This window comes from Podarcis vaucheri (genome assembly GCF_965113315.1).
Source record: "Podarcis vaucheri genome assembly, chromosome: 6".
Classification (NCBI taxonomy): Eukaryota; Metazoa; Chordata; class Lepidosauria; order Squamata; family Lacertidae; genus Podarcis; species Podarcis vaucheri.
The window spans coordinates 9,063,704-9,085,835 of record NC_138764.1 but is presented as its reverse complement, the minus strand read 5'-3'; the positions used below and the strand labels follow the sequence as shown (position 1 = coordinate 9,085,835).

General features: G+C 44.9%; 1 protein-coding gene across 2 annotated transcripts in view; it reads left to right on the top strand.

Moving 5' to 3' along the window:
• ASTN1 (astrotactin 1) overlaps positions 1 to 22,132 on the top strand; it is a 219,908-nt gene that overhangs the window by 189,507 nt on the left and 8,269 nt on the right. For both annotated transcript variants that reach the window (XM_082229018.1, XM_082229017.1), the window contains exons 17-19: positions 17,750 to 18,018; positions 19,409 to 19,542; positions 21,273 to 21,424. In XM_082229018.1, the coding sequence (XP_082085144.1) occupies positions 17,750 to 18,018; positions 19,409 to 19,542; positions 21,273 to 21,424 (555 nt within the window). The remainder of the gene's footprint in view (positions 1 to 17,749; positions 18,019 to 19,408; positions 19,543 to 21,272; positions 21,425 to 22,132) is intronic.

The window sequence follows — 22,132 nt, the reverse complement described above, 5'->3', positions numbered from 1 at the left end:
CTTCAAAATTTCCTCACTGTGTTTATGTATTAGGGCACAGAGTTGTTTTTCCAGACCTCAGGAAGGCTGCAGTGGTTTGGGTAAAATGTGTAATCATTAGAATTAAGTGCAAAGGAAAACACAACACCATTATGACCAATAAGCACAACAACCAAAATCCACACACACACACTCACATGCCTTCCACTTATTAGTGTCCTGGACCAGTGTCCAGCTTGCAAGCACAGGTCCAAAATGGGAGGGAGAAAGCAGCTGGCAAGGAAAGGATAAAGCATTGCAGCAAGGATGTGACCTTTTGACCTATCACGACATACAGCTATGGTTGGCCTTTACTGCTGTGTACAGTCCTGGTTAGGAGACCTTCCTCTCTTTTTTGCATTAACTGGGATGGTATACTTGGATTCACTCAGAGGCTTTCTGTTTCCTTTTGCTGTATCCTCCCCCACCCCACAGTTGTGCATCAAGCACTTTAAAAAACCACAGAGTTTTTATCCTTTTCATGTTTCAAGCAACACCATTCATAACCTCTCTTACTTTTTTAGATTTCGCGTTTTCTCTTTTTCTTCTCCCCAAGTTTCTCATTTCAGCTTCTCTTCAGTCCTGTCACCTGCCATGTTCCCCGCTTCTTTTTCTTCCTTTCTCTTTTCCCCCCTCTGTGCATGTCAAGAGCTTTATATCGATTGAAAAATTGCAAGAGACAAACCATTCTCTGTCACTGCTGCTTTGTCCCCCGAACCTGCTAAGCAGCAATTCAAAGCTGTCCCAAAGTGGTCCATTTCCAGCACGATGGGGTGGCTAAGAAATGCCCTGCATCTTCTTGGCTCCTTCCCCCCCTCCCCAAGTTTAGCAGCCTTGTTTTCTTTGTGGGGGTTTCTTCAATAAGGGACTGGCAGCAGACTATTCCTTGCAAAACATTTAGACATGGGCAGTAAAAATTGGGGAGGAAATGGTCTTTTCAGCTCAGGCACAAACCTTTATCTCCCAGTCCTTATAATAAGACTCAGTTGTGCAAAATTTTTCTCTCTGAGGTGGGATTAAAGATTTACTGGGTGAACTGAAACCATTGGTACTATTTAGAACCTTGTGGGTTCCTTTCTGCCTCGTAGTGTTGGCCATGTGTTTAGAGCTGCATGTTGGTAGAAAACCTGGCCTTAAGTTGCCAGGACCCCAGAGTTAGTGAAGGGGGACAACTTGCTGCTTTTCTTTCCAGACCTAGGGCGTGCCTATCAGCTGATAATAGAATTTCCATGCCTGTGTGGCCGCCTGGTCTTTGTGCAGCACAGCTGTACGGGTACAAGGCGTAAGCCAGAGTGGTTCAGCAGCAAGCAGGAAGGTGGATCTGTGTTTTACTCCAGGCATGCCTTGGACTAGAAGTGGCCAACTCTTTGGCTCTCGGGAACTGGACTTTCCCGGTACAACTGTGCCAGGAGCAGTTACACCTTCTTCCTATAATGACTTCCTGCCTTTTCCACAGCTGTTTGGCCATGAAACACCTGACCCACTCACCCACCCATGTTTGAGAAGCTGAGAGCTGTTTCTTCCATTAAAAGCTTCTACAGTGATGCAAAGGGCTCTACCCCCCCCCCTAGTTCCCCAGTGGTTCCTGGAAGACAGGCATGGTCCAGTCTTCTAACCACCTCATCCAGGGTGGAGGGGCCATCCTGTTCTCCAGACCAGCCCTGCTTCTTGCTGTGAATAGTCTGGCTGAGCTCCCAGAAGTCTTCTGCTCCTCCCCCCCCCCAACTTCTTCCTTCTCCATAGATCTTTACTACACTGTATCCCTATTTCTGGTTTCTCTACCCCCCCACCCCACCCTCCACTTTCCAGCTCAGTGAAGGGCTTCGATGACAGCGTTCTGTTCAGTTGGCACCAAAAGTCACAAAACCTAAGTGCAAAGTCGATTTGACGAAAGTAGTTTGTGTGGGCACGTGGCACAGAAGTCCCAGAAGACTTCTGGGAGCTCAGCATTTTTCCAAGCAAACACCATCAGCAGAGGTAGCCACAAACACAGAACAGACATGGGTATGATAATACATTAATTCAATATTCCTTCCCCCAAAACACTGGGATTGAAGAGCCTTAGTGAAATCATTCCTTCTGATTAGAACCTAGACTTGTCAGTCGCAGAGCAGATTTCCCTCTACCATGGAGGTTACCTCGTTTGGAGAACTTGGGGAGAAATGTTTCATATTTTGCTGCTTTAAAAACAATAACACCTGAATCTCCAAAGCATCTCAAAGCATTGATTTTCAGAGAGCGCTCCAGCTTTGGCTTGTACAAGTCCCAAATCTGACTGAAGCAGCCTTGCTTGGGTTTTCGATGTGGGATTCATTTAACTCTCTTTGCATATCCCTAATTCCTACATTGTGCACATGAATGCCCTGTGGTGGTAGTTCAAAATAATGCTCAAATGCAAGGGAAGAGTAAGATAACCCACGACTGCTGTTTGTAGGCAATGTTTCAGCAGAAGGTTAGCAAGAACAGTGGAAAAGTGCAGATTCTGAAGTTAGCCGGTGAGAAGCAGCACAGTTGTCCCATGGCTTCTGGCAGCAAAATCTGGCCTGTTGTGGGGGGAGGTCTTGGCACAGGAAGCTGGGCAAGGTGCTGCCTGGACCTGCAGCATCCGTGGTCTGAACCAGTACATTAAAGCTCTCAAACATTCCCTGCAGCCTCCTGCAGCTGTGCAAGTTGGCAAACACTGCAATGCATCTGGATATGACCCAGATGAAATCCAAATGTCCCCCTTCCCTGTTGAAGGATGTTGGCATCTCAGAACTGACAAGCAGAGCTTAACCTTTCATCTTAATACAATGGCTGTTCCTCCCCTACAGAGGAAGGGGCTTCCTGCTGTGTGCACATTCACATGGCTCTAGCTCCAGGACATCAATGCCTTTTGCTCTCTATAAAGTGGAAAGTATCTGCCAATCTCTCTTTTCAAAGCCATAAAGAAAATGAAACTTGCCGGTAGATCAGTCATGTTGCCTGGCTAAAGCTATGTATGGATAACAGAGAAGGTGTTGGCTGCACTCCGGGTTAATGTGGAAAAGGTACTAAGCTCCGCCTCCTTGATCTCACCAGGCCTACTTAGCCCCGCCCTCTCCCCGCCCCCCATGACTGGTGTTACTGAGCAAAGACGTTTCTCTCCTTGTTTCTTGCATTTAAATTGAGGACCTGTCCAACAGACAGCTATGCAAGCAGGAGAGCCCAGAGGGTGCAGATATTTGTAGGTTGGTAGGTTTTTAGTCTTCCCTTCCTCCCGAAGGAAGGAATTGTGCTCTTTCCTCCACTAATGGAGGGCAACGTACACAACGTAACCCTTTCATTGTGAGCAACAACATTCTTAAAACAAGTTCAGGGATTATTAAATGGAAGCTGTTGAATTAACAGTTTGTTAATGGCCATGGATCTTACATGCATCTTGACTTTAAGGGGCATCGTGCCTTTCAGGTTCAGTATTTTTTTTAAAAAAAAGATATTTATTAAAGTTTCAACATATTACAAAAATAAGAGAAAAAAGAGAGAAGAAAAAAAGAAAAGAAAAAAATAGAAAATGAAAATACAAGGTAAAAACAGTTAAAAACAGATCAGTCTTTCCATATCTTGTCCTTCCTTTGCTTGTTTCCCCGACCTCCTCACACCTCCCTTTTTTGTATTCCAGTTCAATTAGTTAATTCAGCAAATCCTTTCCCTCTTTGATTTTATCTTAATCTTTTATCTTAATATATTATAACTTTAGATTATCACCTGTTAACAATCCATTTTTACATATTCCTTTATAATATTGCAGCTAAAAACCACTTAACTTCAATCCAACATCATTCTAACATTCATTAATTTTACAGTATTTCTGTAGATAGTCTTTAAATTTCTTTCCAATCTTCTTCCACCGACTCTTCTCCCTGGTCTCGGATTCTGCCAGTCATTTCCGCCAGCTCCATATAGTCCATCACCTTCATCTGCCATTCTTCCAGAGTGGGTAGATCTTGTGTCTTCCAATACTTTGCAATAAGTATTCTTGCTGCTGTTGTAGAATACATAAAGAAATTTCTATCCTTCTTTAACACCGATTGGTCCACTATGCCCAGGAGAAAGGCCTTTTTCATTTCATTATAAATCATCTCCCAGAAAGCCTTAATCCTTGGGCACGTCCACCAAAGGTGAAAGAATGTACCTTCAGTTTCTTTACATTTCCAACATTTATTATCGGGCAAATGATAGATTTTTGCAAGCTTGACTGCTGTCATGTACCACCTGTATATCATTTTCATAATATTCTCTCTTAAGGCATTACATGCCGTAAACTTCATACCTGTGGTCCATAACTGTTCCCAGTCAGCCATCATTATGTTATGTCCAACATCTTGTGCCCATTTAATCATAGCCGATTTCACCGTTTCATCCTGAGTATTCCATTTCAACAGCAAGTTATACATCTTTGACAAAATCTTGGTTTTGGGGTCTAACAGTTCTGTTTCCAATTTTGATTTTTCCACCTGGAAGCCAATTTTCTTATCCAAATTATATGCCTCCATTATCTGATAATAATGAAGCCAATCTCGCACTTTGCAGTTTCAATTTGTCTCCCTCTTGTTCCAAAATTTCCCAATATTTCAGCCATTTGGCCTTCATATTGAGCTTTTTCTGATCCTTCGCTTCCATCGGTGACAACCACCTTGGGGTTTTATTTTCAAGTAGGTCCTTATATCTTATCCAGACATTAAACAATGCTTTCCTGACAATATGATTTTTAAATGCTTTACGTGCTTTGACCTTATCATACCACAAATATGCATGCCATCCAAATACATTATTAAAACCTTCTAAATCTAAAACGTCTGTGTTTTCAAGAAGCAGCCATTCTTTCAGCCAGCAAAAAGCTGCTGATTCATAATAAAGTTTAAGGTCTGGCAGGGCAAATCCACCTCTTTCCTTTGCGTCTGTTAGTATTTTAAATTTTATTCTAGGCTTCTTGCCCTGCCAGACAAATCTAGAAATATCTCTCTGCCACGTCTTGAAACAATCCATTTTATCCAAGATTTGCAGTGTTTGAAACAAAAACAACATTCTAGGCAATGCATTCATTTTTATCGCAGCAATATGGCCTAGCAGTGAAAGCTTCAAATTTGACCAAATTTCTAAATCTTTTTTCACTTCAGTCCAGCATTTTTCATAATTGTCTTTAAATAAATTCCCATTTTTAGCTGTCATGTTGATCCCCAGGTATTTCACTTTCTTAACCACTGTTAAGCCTGTCTCATTCTGAAACCTCTCTCTCTCAATCGCTGTTAAATTTTTCTCTAAGACCTTTGTTTTTAACTTATTCAGTTTAAATCCTGCAACCTGACCAAATTCTTGAATCAGTTCCAAAACTCTTTTAGTACTAGATTCTGGCTCCTGTAATGTCAATACTAAGTCATCTGTAAATGCTCTCAATTTGTACTGTTTAGCTCCGACTTGTATACCTTTAACCAATTGGTCCCTTCTAATCATATTCAGCAGGACCTCCAGCATTGGGGAGATTGGGCAACCTTGTCGTGTCCCTTTTTCTATTTTAAATTCCTCCGTCACCACGTTATTAACAATTTAGCCTTTTGTTCTGAATAAATTGCACTTATACCATTTCCAAAGCCTTGACCTACCCCCATCCCCTGTAGGTTCTTCTTCATAAAACTCCAAGAAATATTGTCAAAAGCTTTCTCCGCGTCCACAAATATCAAAACTGCCTTGGTATTAATATTCACTTGTAATTTTTCTAAAATATTGATTATGTTTCTCATATTATCAGACAAGTGTCTACTCGGGAGAAAGCCTGCTTGATCTTTATGGATCTCTTCCACTAGCACTTTTTTTAGTCTTTTAGCCAAAATATCTGCAAAGATTTTATAATCCACATTAAGCAGTGATATGGGGCGGTAGTTCTTGGGGTGCGTCTTTTCAGTCTCTGTTTTCAGTATAAGTGTGATATATGCTTCCTTCCACGACTCTGGTGCCCTTTTCCCATCCAATATTTCATTACAGACTTCCTTTAGAGGTTGTACTAACCATTCTTTTAAAGATCTGTAGTATCTAGAAGTCAGTCCATCCGGTCCTGGAGATTTACCTGATTGCATATTCTGAATGGCACCTTCTACCTCCTGTTCAGTTATTTTATAATTCAACATTAATTTGTTTTCTTGAGAGATTTTTTGTAATCCATTTATTTTCAAAAATCAATCTATATCAATTTCTTTCTGTGGCCCTTGTGTATATAATTGTTTAAAGTACCTCTGGAAACAGTTTCTAATCTCAACTGGGTTCTGTATGTTCTTTCCTTCCACTTCTAGATTTATAATAGTGTTTAGTTTTTGTCTTTTTTTTTCATTTGCCAGGCCAACAATTTCCCACATTTATTAGCCGACTCAAATGTCTTTTGTCTCATTTGTTTAATTTTCCATTCTATTTCCTGATTCATCATTTTCATATATTGTACTTGATATAACTTTATTTCTCTCAAGATCTCTTGCGATTGAGAAGGACAATCTGATTGACTTTCTTACGCAGGAATTTGCAGACTTTTGGGATTTAGATTTGGAGAAGGAAGATTTTAAGATAGTGAGTGCTTTCAGGCTTGGAAGAGAGGGGAAGAAGAGCAGGGTGAGAGACTGTTTGATCACCCTCCGAACAAAAGAGGAGAGAGACAAAATTTTGAGTCTGCACTTTCAAAAGACTCTGAAAATACATCAGTCAAGAGTGGAGATATTTAAAGACATCCCGAAACATCTTTTGGACCTTAGGTCCAACTACGGAGATTTGGTTGCCCTGCTGAGAAGTAACAGAATTATCTTTAGGTGGGAATTTCCCCAAGGCCTATCTTTTAGCTTCAAAGGAAGAAAGATAAAAATAAGATCAGTGGACAACAAAGAAAGATTTTTGAAAGATCACGGAGAAGATTTGCAGAAAGAATCTGGAGAAGAGCTAAGAGCATTAGAAAGAGGAATACTAGACATAGCAACACTACCTTTTGGACTGGACTGCTTAGAGAAAGCGATACCACCGACAGAACAAGAACAAACACTTGGTGCAGTTGAAGGAAAAGCAAAGTAACTACATCATGGCTCTGCAACTATTAAGCTGGAATACTAATGGTCTCAACTCCCCCCAGAAAAGGAAAAGAGTTTGTTCATTTAAAGGAACAATTGGACTTGATTTGTTTACAGGAAACGCATATGATAAGGCTACATAGAAAAGTATTGATCAACAAAATACTTGGTCAAGAGTTTATCTCATCGGACAAAGTTAAAAAAAAAAAGAGGAGTAGTGATTTATGCAAAGGAGAGTTTATCACCGAAATTTATCTTTAAAGATGACCAAGGAAGATTTGTGGCAATTGAAATTCAAATCCAAGGAGAGAAATTTTTGATAGTAGGAGTTTATGCACCAAATGAGGGGAAATCTGAATTCTTTAAAAAGTTGCATGAGACCTTGATGGACTATTTGGACTATAATGTGATTTTGATGGGGGATATGAACGGAGTGGTATCTACAAATATGGACAAGGCACAAAGACAGGTAGTCACTAACGATGGTAGACTACCAAAAATCTTTTTTGAGATGACAGACAACTTGGATTTAGTTGATATTTGGAGAACAAAGAATCCCTTGGGCTATGGAATCTCTCCCTTAGATTCCCTAAAACTAGATCAAATCACTGCTCAAAGACTGATCCGCCAAAGACTGGATGACATCGATTTACAGCGAAATTATATGCTGGGGGGAGGTGTTTGTTCGCCCCAGAACATTGGTATCACTTTAACTTACCGCGTTCCATCATACCTCTCCTCCCTTTCGACTGTTGCCCATAGACTGGCCTTCACCAAAGCGAGGTTTAACGTTTTTCCCTCCAATGTCTTGAGACATAGATTCTCAAAGGGCCAAGCCTCCGCCATGTGCGAATGTGATAAGGAGACGCTGGAGTCGCTTCAGCACATTATGTTCACTTGCCCCTTATTCAAGGTGCCACGGGCAAATTTGTTGGGATCAATCATACAGAAACTAGAGGGTACCCCACCAAAATTCCACCTTGCCCAAATCTTGCAGGATAAGGATACCCATACGACCCTGAAAGTGGCTAGGTTCCTGGTCGCTGTCCTTACCCAAAAGCGTTGCCAAGGAGCACCACAAGCTAATTAAGGCGTAGTATGCCATTCCATCTTAGAGTATTTTATTGTTACAGTAGTGTTTTAGCGGCTGTTTTTTCCCACGTGCACAAGCTGTTATTTATGTCTTGTTTTTATCTGTATGGGCCTATGGCCGTAATAAATTATTATTATTATTATTATTATAATCCCTTGGGTAGAGTGGGAACCTTCTTCTCTGAAGCCAAAATGACATGGACAAGAATTGACCAAATATGGGTAACTAGAGGAATGGCACCAAACACAAGAAAAGTGGAAATTTGTCCAAAAACCTGCTCCGACCATAATGCTGTGAAGATTGAGATGAAACTAACACCAACTGGCTCTTTCAGATGGAGGATGAATGACACTTTATTTAGAGATGAAGAAGTGACTAAGAAGGCCCAAAAAAAACCCTTGAGAGACTATTTCGAGATAAATATGAACACTAATGTTGAAAAAAGAGTAATCTGGGATGCAAGCAAAGCGGTTATGAGAGGGTTCCTGATACAACAGAATGCAATAAAGAAGAGAATCCAGAATGAGAAGAAAGATAAAATTTTGGAGAAAATAAAGGAAAGTGAGAAGAAATTGAGAGCAAAACCAAAGTCACAGTATTTTATTTTTAGCATTCGTATGGTTTCAGATTGGATCATGCGTTGAGATTCCTGCACTGCAAGAGATTGGACTGACTGATCCTCAGGATCCCTCCCAACTCAACAATTCTAGGGTCCCTCCTCTCCAACCCCCACCCACAAGCTCAGAGCAGCTGGGCATGTTCAGCCTGGAGAAGAGGAGGTTAAGGGGTGATATGATAGCCATGTTCAAATATATAAAAGGATGTCACATAGAGGAGGGAGAAAGGTTGTTTTCTGCTGCTCCAGAGAAGCGGACACGGAGCAATGGATCCAAACTACAAGAAAGAAGATTCCACCTAAACATTAGGAAGGACTTCCTGGCAGTAAGAGCTGTTTGACAGTGGAATTTGCTGCCAAGGAGTGTGGTGGAGTCTCCTACTTTGGAGGTCTTTAAGCAGAGGCTTGACAACCATATGTCAGGAGTGCTCTGATGGTGTTTCCTGCTTGGCAGGGGGTTGGACTCGATGGCCCTTGTGGTCTCTTCCAACTCTATGATTCTATATCTGAAATCATGTCGCTGTTATCTTCACAGCAGCCCTATGGATTACACTAAGTTCAAAACTGTACATTGTGAAATACAAGAACTCCATATCAGTTTTGCTTCTTGAATTGCTAGGGTCAGGTCTAATCTGCATAGATAGGTGGATGGCGGGGGACGGGGGGCGGGATGGAAGCCTGGTAAGAAGTGCACACATCAGGGTACACACCCACAACCTTGTACAGACACACCTTTAGTTGTGCTGGAATACTTTCCCTGAAAACTGGACATCTCAAATGCTTCTGCGCCATTGTTTAGCAATTACATATTTCTGGGAGCATTTATTCCAAGAGATGAGAATCATCCAGCTCCAAAAAGGGGAGATCTGTCTGAGTGGCCCAACAAGCAGTCCAGAAGCAGAGTGGCAAATGGGAATGGCAATACTCACTTTGCACATGCAACACCAACGTTGACACGGCACCATCCTAGCTTCAGTCGCAGCTATTGCCGCCAGCAGGAACAGTTGGCATTAAATTTAGAATAGAAACCAATTAAAAGATAACAAGCTAACATAACAGAACATATGCTCTGGATAGCAAGAATCTAAGTGTTTAAAAAAACATGACCTCCAGCTATCACCGGGGAAATTTAAATATTGGTTCGAAAGGCCCACAAAAGTATTTCAAAGCAGATATATCTGGCTGCTGGAAACTACTCTGACCTTGGCCAGGCAATTTGTATTAATGAGGGAGAGTTGGGTCAACAGGGTGCTTGGAGCAAAGGATCTTAGAAGATCTTGAGCAGGGAAATTAACGCCTTGATCTAACCAAAAATACAAATTCTTCTCTTGCGGGTAGGGAGGGAGCGAGACCCCAGCTTCTGTGTTCAAAATAAATGGCACAGATGAATGAGGCTGTGTAAATAGGCTTATTTTTGCATGTATGTGCTCAATTGGCATCTTGCCTCCTAAATATCGTACATCAGCATTTGTATAATACATAAGTTTTGTGAGACAAGAATGGGGTGAGAAAGAGGCAGTAGAAAATGACAGGCGGGGAAATGTTCCTGGCAATTATAATAGAGGGACAAATATTCATTTGTACCAGGCCTCAGAAATAGAATGAAGTTGCAGGTTAGCTACTGTCAGCTGGAAAATGTTGTTTGATTGCTGCCAGATATTCCACAAAGTCATTAGTCCTATGCAGCCATTGCTCTCCAGAAGGGGCAACGTGAATACAAAGAGGCTGTTTTCATATGGCTGCTTCCAGCTTCCTTCACGTTCAGGAAAACGTGCAGGGTTCCAGATTGCGTGGGGAGCGTGAGCAAGTGCGACAGGCCTGAACCACATGGAAAACTGGAAGGTGCCACGGAGCAGCCCCCTTGCTCTCTTGCTGCTTCTCCAGACAGGTGAACAGGGCTTTTGTGTCAGACGCCTTTTGATTTGCAGCTTCGGATCACCTGGATAGCCGTGCCAGAGAGTGTAAGCAAAGCATGATCTCCCAAAAGTCCCAATTTCCACACCCCTGTGCTTGACAAAACAACAGGCAGGTTCCTTGTTGTTTTCTCTGGGATTCACGCCTTCCTCTGAGTCAATCAGGACAAGTTGGAAGCTCATTGGGATTTGCAAAATCAATGTTTGTGTTCTGAAATGGAAGCAGTTGGTGAAATGGAGTAATTGCTTTCCTCAGAATTTTAAATAGGGACCGTCCTCTCTAAAGTTCTTCATTGTGACTAGGCTTCTCCTGCCTGGTCCCCTGATTACAGAGAATATCAGTCTTGGGAGAGGAGATGCTTAAGGTGAACACGTTGGCTCCTCACAGCTATGTCAAGATAATTATTTGCATGTTAGGGCTGGGACAGGGGGAGTTGTGGCAGGGAGCAGATGCCACGAAATACAATAATTCAATAGGTTAAGGTAAAGGTAAAGGTACCCCTGCCCGAACGGGCCAGTCTTGACAGACTCTGGGGTTTGTGCGCCCATCTCACATTTATTGGCCGGGGGCCAGCGCTGTCCGGAGACACTTCCGGGTCACGTGGCCAGCGTGACAACGCTGCTCTGGCGAGCCAGAGCCGCACACGGAACGCCGTTTACCTTCCTGCTGGTAAGCGGTACCTATTTATCTACTTGCCCCCGAGGGTGCTTTCGAACTGCTAGGTTGGCAGGCACTGGGACCGAGCAGCGGGAGCGCACCCCGCCGCGGGGATTCGAACTGCCGACCTTTCGATCGGCAAGCCCTAGGCGCTGAGGCTTTAGCCCACAGCGCCACCCGCGTCCCTTTCAATAGGTTAGGGGGGAATAAATCATAGACAGTTTCCATTAAAAAACACAGCACCTGCTGGTTACTGGGGTTGTTGTTTTTTGTATGCTGTGCTAGGACAGGTAGACACACTTTTAATTTGATATACCAAGACACTTATTCTATCCTTAAGCCAAGAGCGCATTCTCAGGGTCCCTTAACACAGATCAGTTATGCCTTAACTGTTATGAGATCCTGGGTATACATTCAGAGCTTTGTAATTTTTAAGTGAAATGGAGGACCATGCGGCTTCTATTGAGGAGGGGTGGGGTTGTGGGGGAGAGACTTCTACAGACTGGTCAGCCCACCCCTAGAGACTGCCAAGCAATGTTTGGATAGTGTGGGGTTTTTTGCTAAGGTTGCTGTCTTTCTTCTGGCCCTGCTCTTTACATTTCTGGGTGTCAAGCGCCTGTTTAGGGGCAGCTGCTCAGAATCAGCAGGAAAAAGTGACAATAATATATTTGGTGCTATTTTACTGCACATTTGAGTGTGTGTGTGTGTGCCTAGGGCTTGCTGATCAGAAGGTCGGCAGTTTGAATCCCTGTGACGGGGTGAGCTCCCATTCCTCGGTCCCTGCTCCTGCCAACCTAGCAGTTCGAAAGCACGTCAAAGTGCAAGTAGATAAATAGGTACCGCTCCAGAGGGAAGGTAAACGGCATTTCCGTGTGCTGCTCTGGTTCGGCAGAAGCGGCTTAGTCATGCTGGTCACATGATCCAGAAGCTGTACGCCGGCTCCCTCGGCTAATAAAGCAAGATGAGCGCCGCAACCCCAGTCGGTCACGGCTGGACCTAATGGTCAGGAGTCCTTAGTGTGTGTGTGTGTGTGTGTGTGTGCGCGCGCACACGCACGCACGCTCAGAAAGCACCCTTTTATGCACTTAGTGGAGATTTTATATCATCCAAATCCTTTTTCATCCATCTAGACCACTTGCCATCTACTATTGGCTCAGATACAGTGAGTCCTTGTTACAGCCATTGGTAACATGCATATCTTTCCCATCAGACATACGATAAAGATTTCAGATCTGTCATGATCTGTAATTTTATAGCACCATCTAGTGTTCATAGGCAGCCTTTTCTGTTGAATGCATTACTTCATTTTACCGTACTTCCCTTCCTGGAAGGAAAATAGACCACCACGTTTTTATTAAAAACAAACATAGAATTTTGGCAGCATCTGAACCATGGCTTTGCACCATTGTTGCTCACTGCATGCAAATGGGCATATTCAAAAGTAACTTCTTTCTAAGAGAGATCCATTGTGTCACATCACTCACTAGCAGAGTTGGCTTAATTGTCTACATTAATCCTGTTTCAAAAGCACCATAGCCCTGATTCAGGTAAAGTGGTCCTGCCTTCAATCCCATTGAAATCAATGGTACTTGAGTTGGTCATCATGACTTAAATTTTTCTGTTGATTTCAGTGGGGCTCAGTTATGACAAACTGCCCTGGGATTGCACCTGTTTTCCTTATGCCAACCCAAACTATCTAAAAATTAGAGCCATGTTGAATTAGAGCAGGGGTTGTCAACCTGGTTCCTACCACCCACTAGTGGGTGTTTCAGGTTTCTAGGTGGGCGGTGGGGGGTTCTAGGGCACAAGCTCACTTCTCCTTCCATTGAGCACTGGTGGGCGGTAAGGACATTTTACCATCAAGAAAGATGCATTTAGTGGGCGGTAGGTATAAAAAGGTTGACTACCCCTGAGTTAGAACAAAGGTCCATCTATTCCTGACAATGGCCACTAGGATGTGTCTGAGAAGCCCATTCCCCCTTCTGTCTTTCTGCCACCCCTCTTTTTCTGCCACCCACTTCTCTCTCTCTCTCTCTCTCTCTCTCTCTCTCTCTCTCTCTCCCCTTTTCTTTTCTTCCTCTCCCAGCCAATCCAAACCAAGTCCATATCGTGATATCAGTTTCATTCTCTCTGACCTGGCAATATATTGTGAATCATGATGTGTGTGTGTGTTTGCTATGCAAAAATCACAATGTGGGAAAACTATGAAGCCAGCCAATGCTTCTATTGATTCTTGCAGCCCCTGTTAACTCTTCCTGCTCAGCTCTCCCCGGCCTCATGCAGAAGGCAGAGAATCACAGGAGGCAGCAAAAGCAAAAATCAGAATGCAGGAAAAACCACTGAGCCAGCCAATGCATAGCTCCATAGCTCCATCCTTATTTCTGACATTGTTGATATATTGACACATTGCGATATTTAGCTGGTGACATATTGCGGTGTTGATAGCCAGATATCGCCCAGCCCTCTTATGACCTTTTTGATATTAAGTGGTAGTGGTCTGGCTGCACATCATTTCCCCCCATATGTCTTCACTGCATGTGGTTCTCAATTTAGAAATACAATTTTTCAGCATACAAAATGCAGACCAGGACCATTGTTGCTTGCACTTGGCGGAATTGCCTTAATTGCACATCATTCCCCTTTTCAAAAGTTCAACTTTTCTAGTGCTTATCTAAATTACTGTTGCTCAGCAGCCACCCCACCTCAATTTGGCATTTTTCAGTTCTTCTGCTTGTTCAGAACATTTAACTGCCTATGCAGGTTTCGCACGGAAAATCAAGTGTATTTTGCACCATTCTTTAAAAATGTGGAATGAGACCTGGCTGAAGGTTACTTGAGGAGCCGTGCACTTAGAACCAGCAGTATTCTGGGAGGAAATAACCCCATTTCACATTTAGACTATTGAATCAAGATTTGAGAAACAACAGCATAATTCTTGCCAGGATTATTATTATTACTATTATTATTAATTTCAATTCTCTATATACTCCTTTATATTTTAAAGAAAAAATCTCAAAGTGGTTTGTTGTTGTTGTTTAGTCGTTTAGTCGTGCCCGACTCATCATGACCCCATGGACCAGAGCACGCCAGGCACTCCTGTCTTCCACTGCCTCCCGCAGTTTGGTCAAACTCATGCTGGTAGCTTCGAGAACACTGTCCAACCATCTCATCCTCTGTCGTCCCCTTCTCCTTGTGCCCTCCATCTTTCCCAACATCAGGGTCTTTTCCAGGGAGTCTTCTCTTCTCATGAGGTGGCCAAAGTACTGGAGCCTCAGCTTCAGGATCTGTCCTTCCAGTGAGCACTCAGGGCTGATTTCCTTCAGAATGGAGAGGTTTGATCTTCTTGCAGTCCATGGGACTCTCAAGAGTCTCCTCCAGCACCATCATTCAAAAACCTTCCATCATATGTGGTGGGTTTGTAAGAAAGTGAAGGCTTTCTGGGAAATGATATATAATGAACTTTAAAAAGTGTTGAAATATACATTTGTAAAGAAACCAGAAGCCTTATTATTGGGTATTGTAGGTAGAGAAATACATAAGCAAGATAAAACATTGTTTTTGTATGCAACAACTGCAGCAAGGATATTATTGGCCCAAAAATGGAAACAGGAAGAGACCCCAGCAAAAGAAGAGTGGCAGATGAAGTTAATGGATGATGCCGAGTTGGCGAAACTAACTGGGAAAATTTGGAACCAGCAGGACCAGACCTTTTTGAAAGACTGGAATAAATTTACATTATATTTGAGAGACAATTGTAAACAATTGACATTGTTAGTAGGGCTACAAGAAGTTTTGTAAGGTTAGAGATATCAATTATTACCAACATGATGTTTACCGTATTTTTCGCCCCATAAGACGCACTTTTTCCCCTCCAAAAATGAAGGGGAAATCGGGGTGCGTCTTATGGGGCGAATGCCTGCAAGCCTCGTGCGCCCGGCAGGAGGTCCCACCGGGTGCGCGAGGCTCGAGGCAGCAGCCTGTTGCCCGAAGCACGGGGAGCCCTCCGGAGGGCTTCCCCTGCTTCGGGCGAGTGTCAGCAAGCCTCACGCACCCGGCAGGAGGTCCTACCGGGTGCGCGAGGCTTGGGGCGGCAGCCTGTCGCCCCAAGCAGGGGGAGCCCTCGGGAGGGCTCCCCCTGCTTCGGGCGAGTGTCTGCAAGCCTCGCGCACCCGGCAGGAGGTCCCACCGGGTGCGCGAGGCTTGGGGCGGCAGCGGACTGCTTGCGCGCACCTAAAAGCTTGGGGCGCGCTGAGCTCAGCACGCCCCAAGCTCCTGGTGTAGCGCAGCGATCCGCTAGCCCTGGGAGAGCCCCGTGGCTCTCCCAAGGCTAGCGGACTGCTTGCGCGCACCTAGAAGCTTGGGGCACGCTGAGCTCAGCACGCCCCAACAGTGGCGTAGCGTGGGGGTGCCAGGGGTGCCGGCTGCACCGGGCGCAACATTTGGGGGGGCGTGTTTGGCCGGCCCTCCTCGAGGAAGCAGGAACCCCACTGTCCTCAGACATCCTCCGAAGGCTGGCGGTGGGGCGGAGAGACCTTCTCCCTGCGCCAGCCTTCGGATGCCTGTCCTGAAGACTTGTGGTGGGAGCAGTGGCGTAGCGTGGGGGGTGCAGGGGGGCCTGCTGACCTGGCGCAACATGGGGGCGCGAAAGAGACTCGAGTGCTAAAATCCACGGGTTAGGGGGCGCAAATTACTTGCCTTGCCCCGGGTGCTGAGAACCCACGCTACGCCACTGCGCCCCAAGCTCCTGGTGTAGCGCAGCGATCCGCTAGCCCTGGGAGAGCCCCGTGGCTCTCCCAGGGCTAGCGGACTGCTTGCCGGCACGCAGAAGCTTGGGGCGCGCTGACCTCAGCTCGCCCCAAGCTTCTGGATTAGCGCAGGGGTCCGCTAGCCCTGGGAGAGGCGCCCGGCTCTCCCACGCTAGCGGAGACCTTGCCGGCACGCAGAAGCTTGGGGCGCGCTGAGCTCCGCACGCCCCAAGCTCCTGGTGTAGCGCAGCGCACCTGGGGGGGAAATAATTTTTCCCCCCTTTATTTCCCCCCAAAAAAACTAGGTGCGTCTTATGGGCCGGTGCATCTTATGGGGCGAAAAATACGGTAAATGGTGTATTTAAGATTTGGATTTAAGGGTAATAATAATGATAATAACAAAATGCAATATCAGAGTATAATTAGGAAAACCATTAGTTGAGGAGGAGAGAGGTCTCAGGCCAAGATTGCCAAGTGGTTTTTATATATTATATGTAAGATGGATGTTTTGTCCAAAAAATATTTATAAGATTTAATTTTAAAAAAAATTTAAAAATTATCATAAGCATAGAAGATACATATCTGCTGCTGTCACTACCAATCCTGCCAACGGTGGTTCATGGCATGCGGCGGCTGTGGAAGCTCTGACTCAATGACTTGGGACTACATTAAGATAATAATAATAATAATAATAATAATAATAATAATAATAATAATAATAATAATTTATTATTTATAATAGTGGGCCACTCTGGGCGGCTCCCAATCAGTGTTAAAAACAGTACAGCGTTACATATTAAAAACTTCCCTGAACAGGGCATTTGATGTCTTCTGAATGTCAGGTAATTATTTATCTCTTTGACATCTGATGGGAGGGCGTTCCACAGGGCGGCCGCCACTACCGAAAAGGCCCTCTGCCTGGTTCCCTGTAGCCTTACTTCTCGCAATGAGGGAACTGCCAGAAGGCCCTCGGCGCTGGATCTCAGTGTCCGGGCAGAACGATGGGGGTGGAGACGCTCCTTCAGGTATACAGGACCGAGGCCGTTTAGGGCTTCAAAGGTCAGCACCAACACTTTGAATCGTGCTCGGAAACGTACTGGGAGCCAATGCAGATCTCTCAGAACCGGTGTTATGTGGTCCCGGCGGCCACTCCCAGTCACCAGTCTAGCTGCCGCATTCTGGATTTATTGCAGTTTCCGGGTCACTAAGAGACAGCCAAAGTGTTCTCTGGCCTTTTCAGCAGCCTTGGCTTTTTGTAGCTGGAGTCAGTCAGGGCCCTGCCCAGGGCCAGGCCTGGTGGGAAAAGGCCTGTGAGGCCTGGAACAGATTTTCAGGACTCTCACTCAAGATGGATTGGTGCTCCTGTTTGCTGATCTATGTATGATTTTGAATGCCAGTTTTAAAGAAGAACATTAAGAAGTTGGAAATTATTCCAAAGAGATCTATGTTTTGGAAGGCAAGTCATACAGGGGAACACTTAAAAACAAAATTAATGATATAAGCTTGAAATCTGCACAGGGTTCTTGCAAATGATTGCACACCCCTGTGGGTGCAGATGTTTTATCTCTCTAGTCCAGGGCACCATGAAACTTGACCAGGTCACAACTCACCTTTTCCTGATTCTATCCAATCACATTTCTTACAGGTAACTCCCCATCAGATGAGTCTGAGGAGCGTGAGCGAGATCCCAGGGTCCTTACATTTCCAGAGTACATAGCCAGCTTGTCAGAGTCGGGAACCAAGCGCATGGCAGCCGGCGTGCGCATGGAATGCCAGAGCAGAGGCCGCTGTCCATCATCCTGTCCTCTGTGTCATGTATCCTCTGGCACAGACACTGTACCTGAGCCTGTCCTCCTGGAGGTCACAAAAGCAGCACCCATTTATGAGCTGGTCACCAACAATCAAACTCAGAAGGTGAGTGGCTTTATATGGGAGGCAGGACCAAATGTAGTATCAGTGGTTGCAAATAAGTGAGCATTCTAAAGGGGGACAGGCTACTGTCTTACTCAGTCTTAAGTATTCAAATTTTCATATAAACAAGATTGTGTGTCGAGGTACTCCAAACCACCTATAAATAATTCACACCACACATAATTTTTGTTTAAAGTTTTTGGCATATTTTTGGCCACAACTTTATTAAAATATATAAATGTGAGTGGTTGCTTAGGCATTGGTTATGACTATCTGTCTCCACGCCCAGGGACAGAACTGACTTCCGGATTCCAATGAAAGCCAGTAAGAGAAAGCAATATTAGGCAGAACATGGAGCCGGGCACCAGACCCTCACCCCCCCCTCCCGCATGTTCCCGGGGGCTTACATGGCCCTAAGCCCCCTTCAGGGGTATGGACGAAAGGATGGCAAGCTCCTGGATTCCTTTAATGGAATTCCCTTGCAGTAGCAGCATTGGAGGGGCAGGCACTGCCAATCCTTACCCCTCCACCAACCAATTTTTAAACCAATGCCTAACCGCAACCTTATAAGTTGCAACGATTTGCTACGCAGTAAGCAAAAACCAAATGGCACCAGCCAATCAGCCAATTGGACAAAATTCCTACCAGGCCCCTGCCCCCAAAGCAGGCGACCCCATGACAGGCATAGCCAGGTCAACCAAGAGCCCTAAATTAGGAAGGGTGGGTGGGTGATCCGCAGCAAAAGAGCCCAGTCAGTGGTACGTGACTTCATTTTATAACCTTTGGTCCAACCCCCTAAATGGCAACACCAAAATTTGCCCAGCAACCCAACTGCCCAATCACTGCGGATGGTCATCCAAACTAACGCGCCCATCAACAGAGGGGTGGCCTGCCAGACCCCACCACAACACGTGCTCTCTATGAATGAGAACACACTTTATCTGAAGGGGGCAGAGGGAGTGGGAGAAAACATGGTGACATTTCCAATCTTCTCAAACGGTGATGGCTAGAAACAGACTTGAAGCAGAATAACTGCAGTCAGCATAGCAGTGCTTATTAAATTCTCCCCATCTGAATTACTTTCTGTTTGCAGAAGAGGACTGATATGTTAATGGCTTGCTGGTCTTCTATTATTGAATTCTCAACTTCTGTTTTGATCACTACACGTGCGCAGGTTTGTTGCCTGTTGCACTCAGTGACCTAGTCCTAAACCAAACCATGGCTTAGTGTGAAATGAGCAAACGATTTGCAGGCCTCTCAACAAAATTTGTCAGAAGGGGCCCCCTGCTTTGCAGCCCTTGGGTAGGATGAAAATTCAGCTCATGGCGGGGATTTTCTTGATGTTCCTCCTGTGCTTTTCCTCATTCCTGTTCTCCTTTTATTCCTCTCTCAGCTGTTGCAAGAGGCCACCATGAGTTCCCTATGGTGCTCAGGCAGTGGGGACGTCATCGAGGACTGGTGTCGGTGTGACTCAAGTGCCTTCGGTGCTGATGGGCTTCCAGCCTGCGCCCCCCTCCCACGCCCTATGTAGGTGCCCCCCACCATCAGTTTGCAGAATTGAGATTTTGCTAAATGTCTCTTGGGAAACATGACCTCATGTGATACTGTTTGTTGTAGCAAATATTCTTCCAGCACCAGAAATAAAGAGAGAAATAATGGCTGAAAACTGAGGATCTTGCCTTTCCAAACAGAGTTACCTCTCTTGAGTCTCTTTCACAGAATCATGGTGGATTTGATCAGACTGTTCCTTTTTGAACCTGGTGTGGGAGAGAAGGCACCCATGGCCTGATCTCCATGCCTGCAGCTCCTGACAGTCCCCATAATGCTGTTAGGAGCCCAGATGCGAGCAGGGTGTACATCAAAAAGTGTATATCAAAAAGTGCAGGAAGGCACTGCCTTTCTGCTCCATTGCTTCCAAAGGAAAGTGCATTTTACTGGTGTCTGTTTTTTATTGGGTCTTAAGAGTATTTCGCGTGTATGTTTTATTGCTGTTTTTAGGATACTCTGTTTATGTCATGAATTTTCATGGCAGGAAAAAGGCAGGATGCAAAAAGTAAATATTAAATCAATATTGTAGTAAGCCTGCAAAGAAGGCTGCAGGTGCAAAGGCAAGCTTTTACTGTCCACCAGGGTAAAAAAAAAACAGCAGCAACAACAACAACTGTTGGGAGTTCAAGGTTTCATAGCTTACTCAGCGTAACGAGTTTGATGCTGCTCGTTTCTATATTTCATTTTGGCCTTCTCCCGAGGAGTGCAGGGCAGTGGTCACTGTCCCATTATGCCCGCACCGTGAGAAGGTAGGTTGAGCTGAGGTGTCGTAATGGAATGGAATCTGAATCCGCCTGCTGGATTTAGAGTGTCCATTTAATTGTCCCCATTTTGGGTTCTGTGCGAGGTGTGCGTCTGAAAGATCTCTAGTTGGGCCCTCCCCCTGCCCACCCCCTTTGTGTTGCGCACCAAAGACAGGGCATGGCAAAGTGTGCCCTGTTCATCTCATTAATCAGAATAAAAAAGTTCCTTCCAGTAGCACCTTAAAGACCAACTAAGTTAGTTCTTGGTATGAGCTTTCGTGTGCATGCACACTTCTTCAGATACACTGAAACAGAAGTTGCCAGATCCTTCTATATAGTGAGAAGGTGGGGAGGGGTATTACTCAGAAGGGTGGTGGGAATGGGAGATTGGCAGATAGCTGAGATGAGCCTGTTGACGACTCTTAACGACTGTAATAGGTCTTACAGGAAAAGGCAAGGGGTGAGAAGGTGAGAAATGGCTTAGTCATGTATAATGGGATAAGAATCCAATGTCTTTGTTCAAACCAGGTCTCTCCATGGTTTTTATAGAAGGATCTGGCAACTTCTGTTTCAGTGTATCTGAAGAAGTGTGCATGCACACGAAAGCTCATACCAAGAACTAACTTAGTTGGTCTTTAAGGTGCTACTGGAAGGAATTTTTTTATTTTGACTATGGCAAACCAACACGGCTACCTATCTGTAACATCTCATTAATGTTACCCCCCTACCCTTGTGGGGGCTTGAAGGTACTTGAATAAGCAGAACACATTATTAATTGAGCATCGTTGCTTAAGCACCATCAGATGCTCTGTTGAATGCAGTATAGTGAAATGAAGGCAGAAGGGGGGGGTACTCTGTTGTCAGAATTTTGCTGAATTTGAGTTGGCATTCCCATTGACATCGTCAGGAGACGCTTGCCAAGGGTTAGCCATAGCCTGACCTCTGTTTTTGCTCTCCCCTCTGCAGGCTGAGGTTGTCCACTGTTCATGAACCTAGTAGCTCCCTGGTGGTTCTGGAGTGGGAGCATTCAGAACCCCCAATTGGAGTGCAGATCGTTGATTACCTCATCCGCCAGGAGAAGGTGACTGACCGCTTGGACCATTCCAAAGTGGAAACTGGTGAGTGCAGTTTATTCTTTTATAAATGCATTTACACAATTGTTTTTGAAAATTTCTAAACAGTGTCTTTCATCCAAAACATGGATTCCAGGGTAGTGTGCATAAGAATTAAATATTGATGCAATATAACACCGTACTCTTAAAGGTAAAGGTACTCCTGACCGTTAGGTCCAGCCGTGAACGACTCTGGGGTTGCGTGCTCCTCTCTCTCTATAGGCCGAGGGAGTCAGCGTTTGTCCGCAGACAGTTTTTCTGGGTCATGTGGCCAGTATGACTAAGCCGCTTCTGGCGAAACCAGAGCAGTGCACGCAAACACCATTTACCTTCCCGCCGAAGCGGTACCTGTTTGTCTACTTGCACTTTGACGTGCTTTTGAACTGCTAGGTTAGCAGGATCTTGAACTGAAAACAGGAGCTCACCCCATTGCGGGGATTCGAACTGCTGAACTTCTGATCGGCAAACCCAAGAGGCTCTGTGGTTTAAAGAAGGACTAATACTAAATCACAGTGTTGCCAAAATAGTTTGTTCCAGTTTAGACGACAAAAAAGAGCTCCCTCCATAAGAGCATAAGAAGAGCTCTGCTGGATGAGGCCCAAGGCACTTTCAGGTGCAGCTTTCACAGGGTCCAGCCAGAGAGGGGGACCCGAGCACGATAATACTCTCCCAGTTGGGTTGTCCAGTGACTGGTTTTCAGAATCATACTGGATC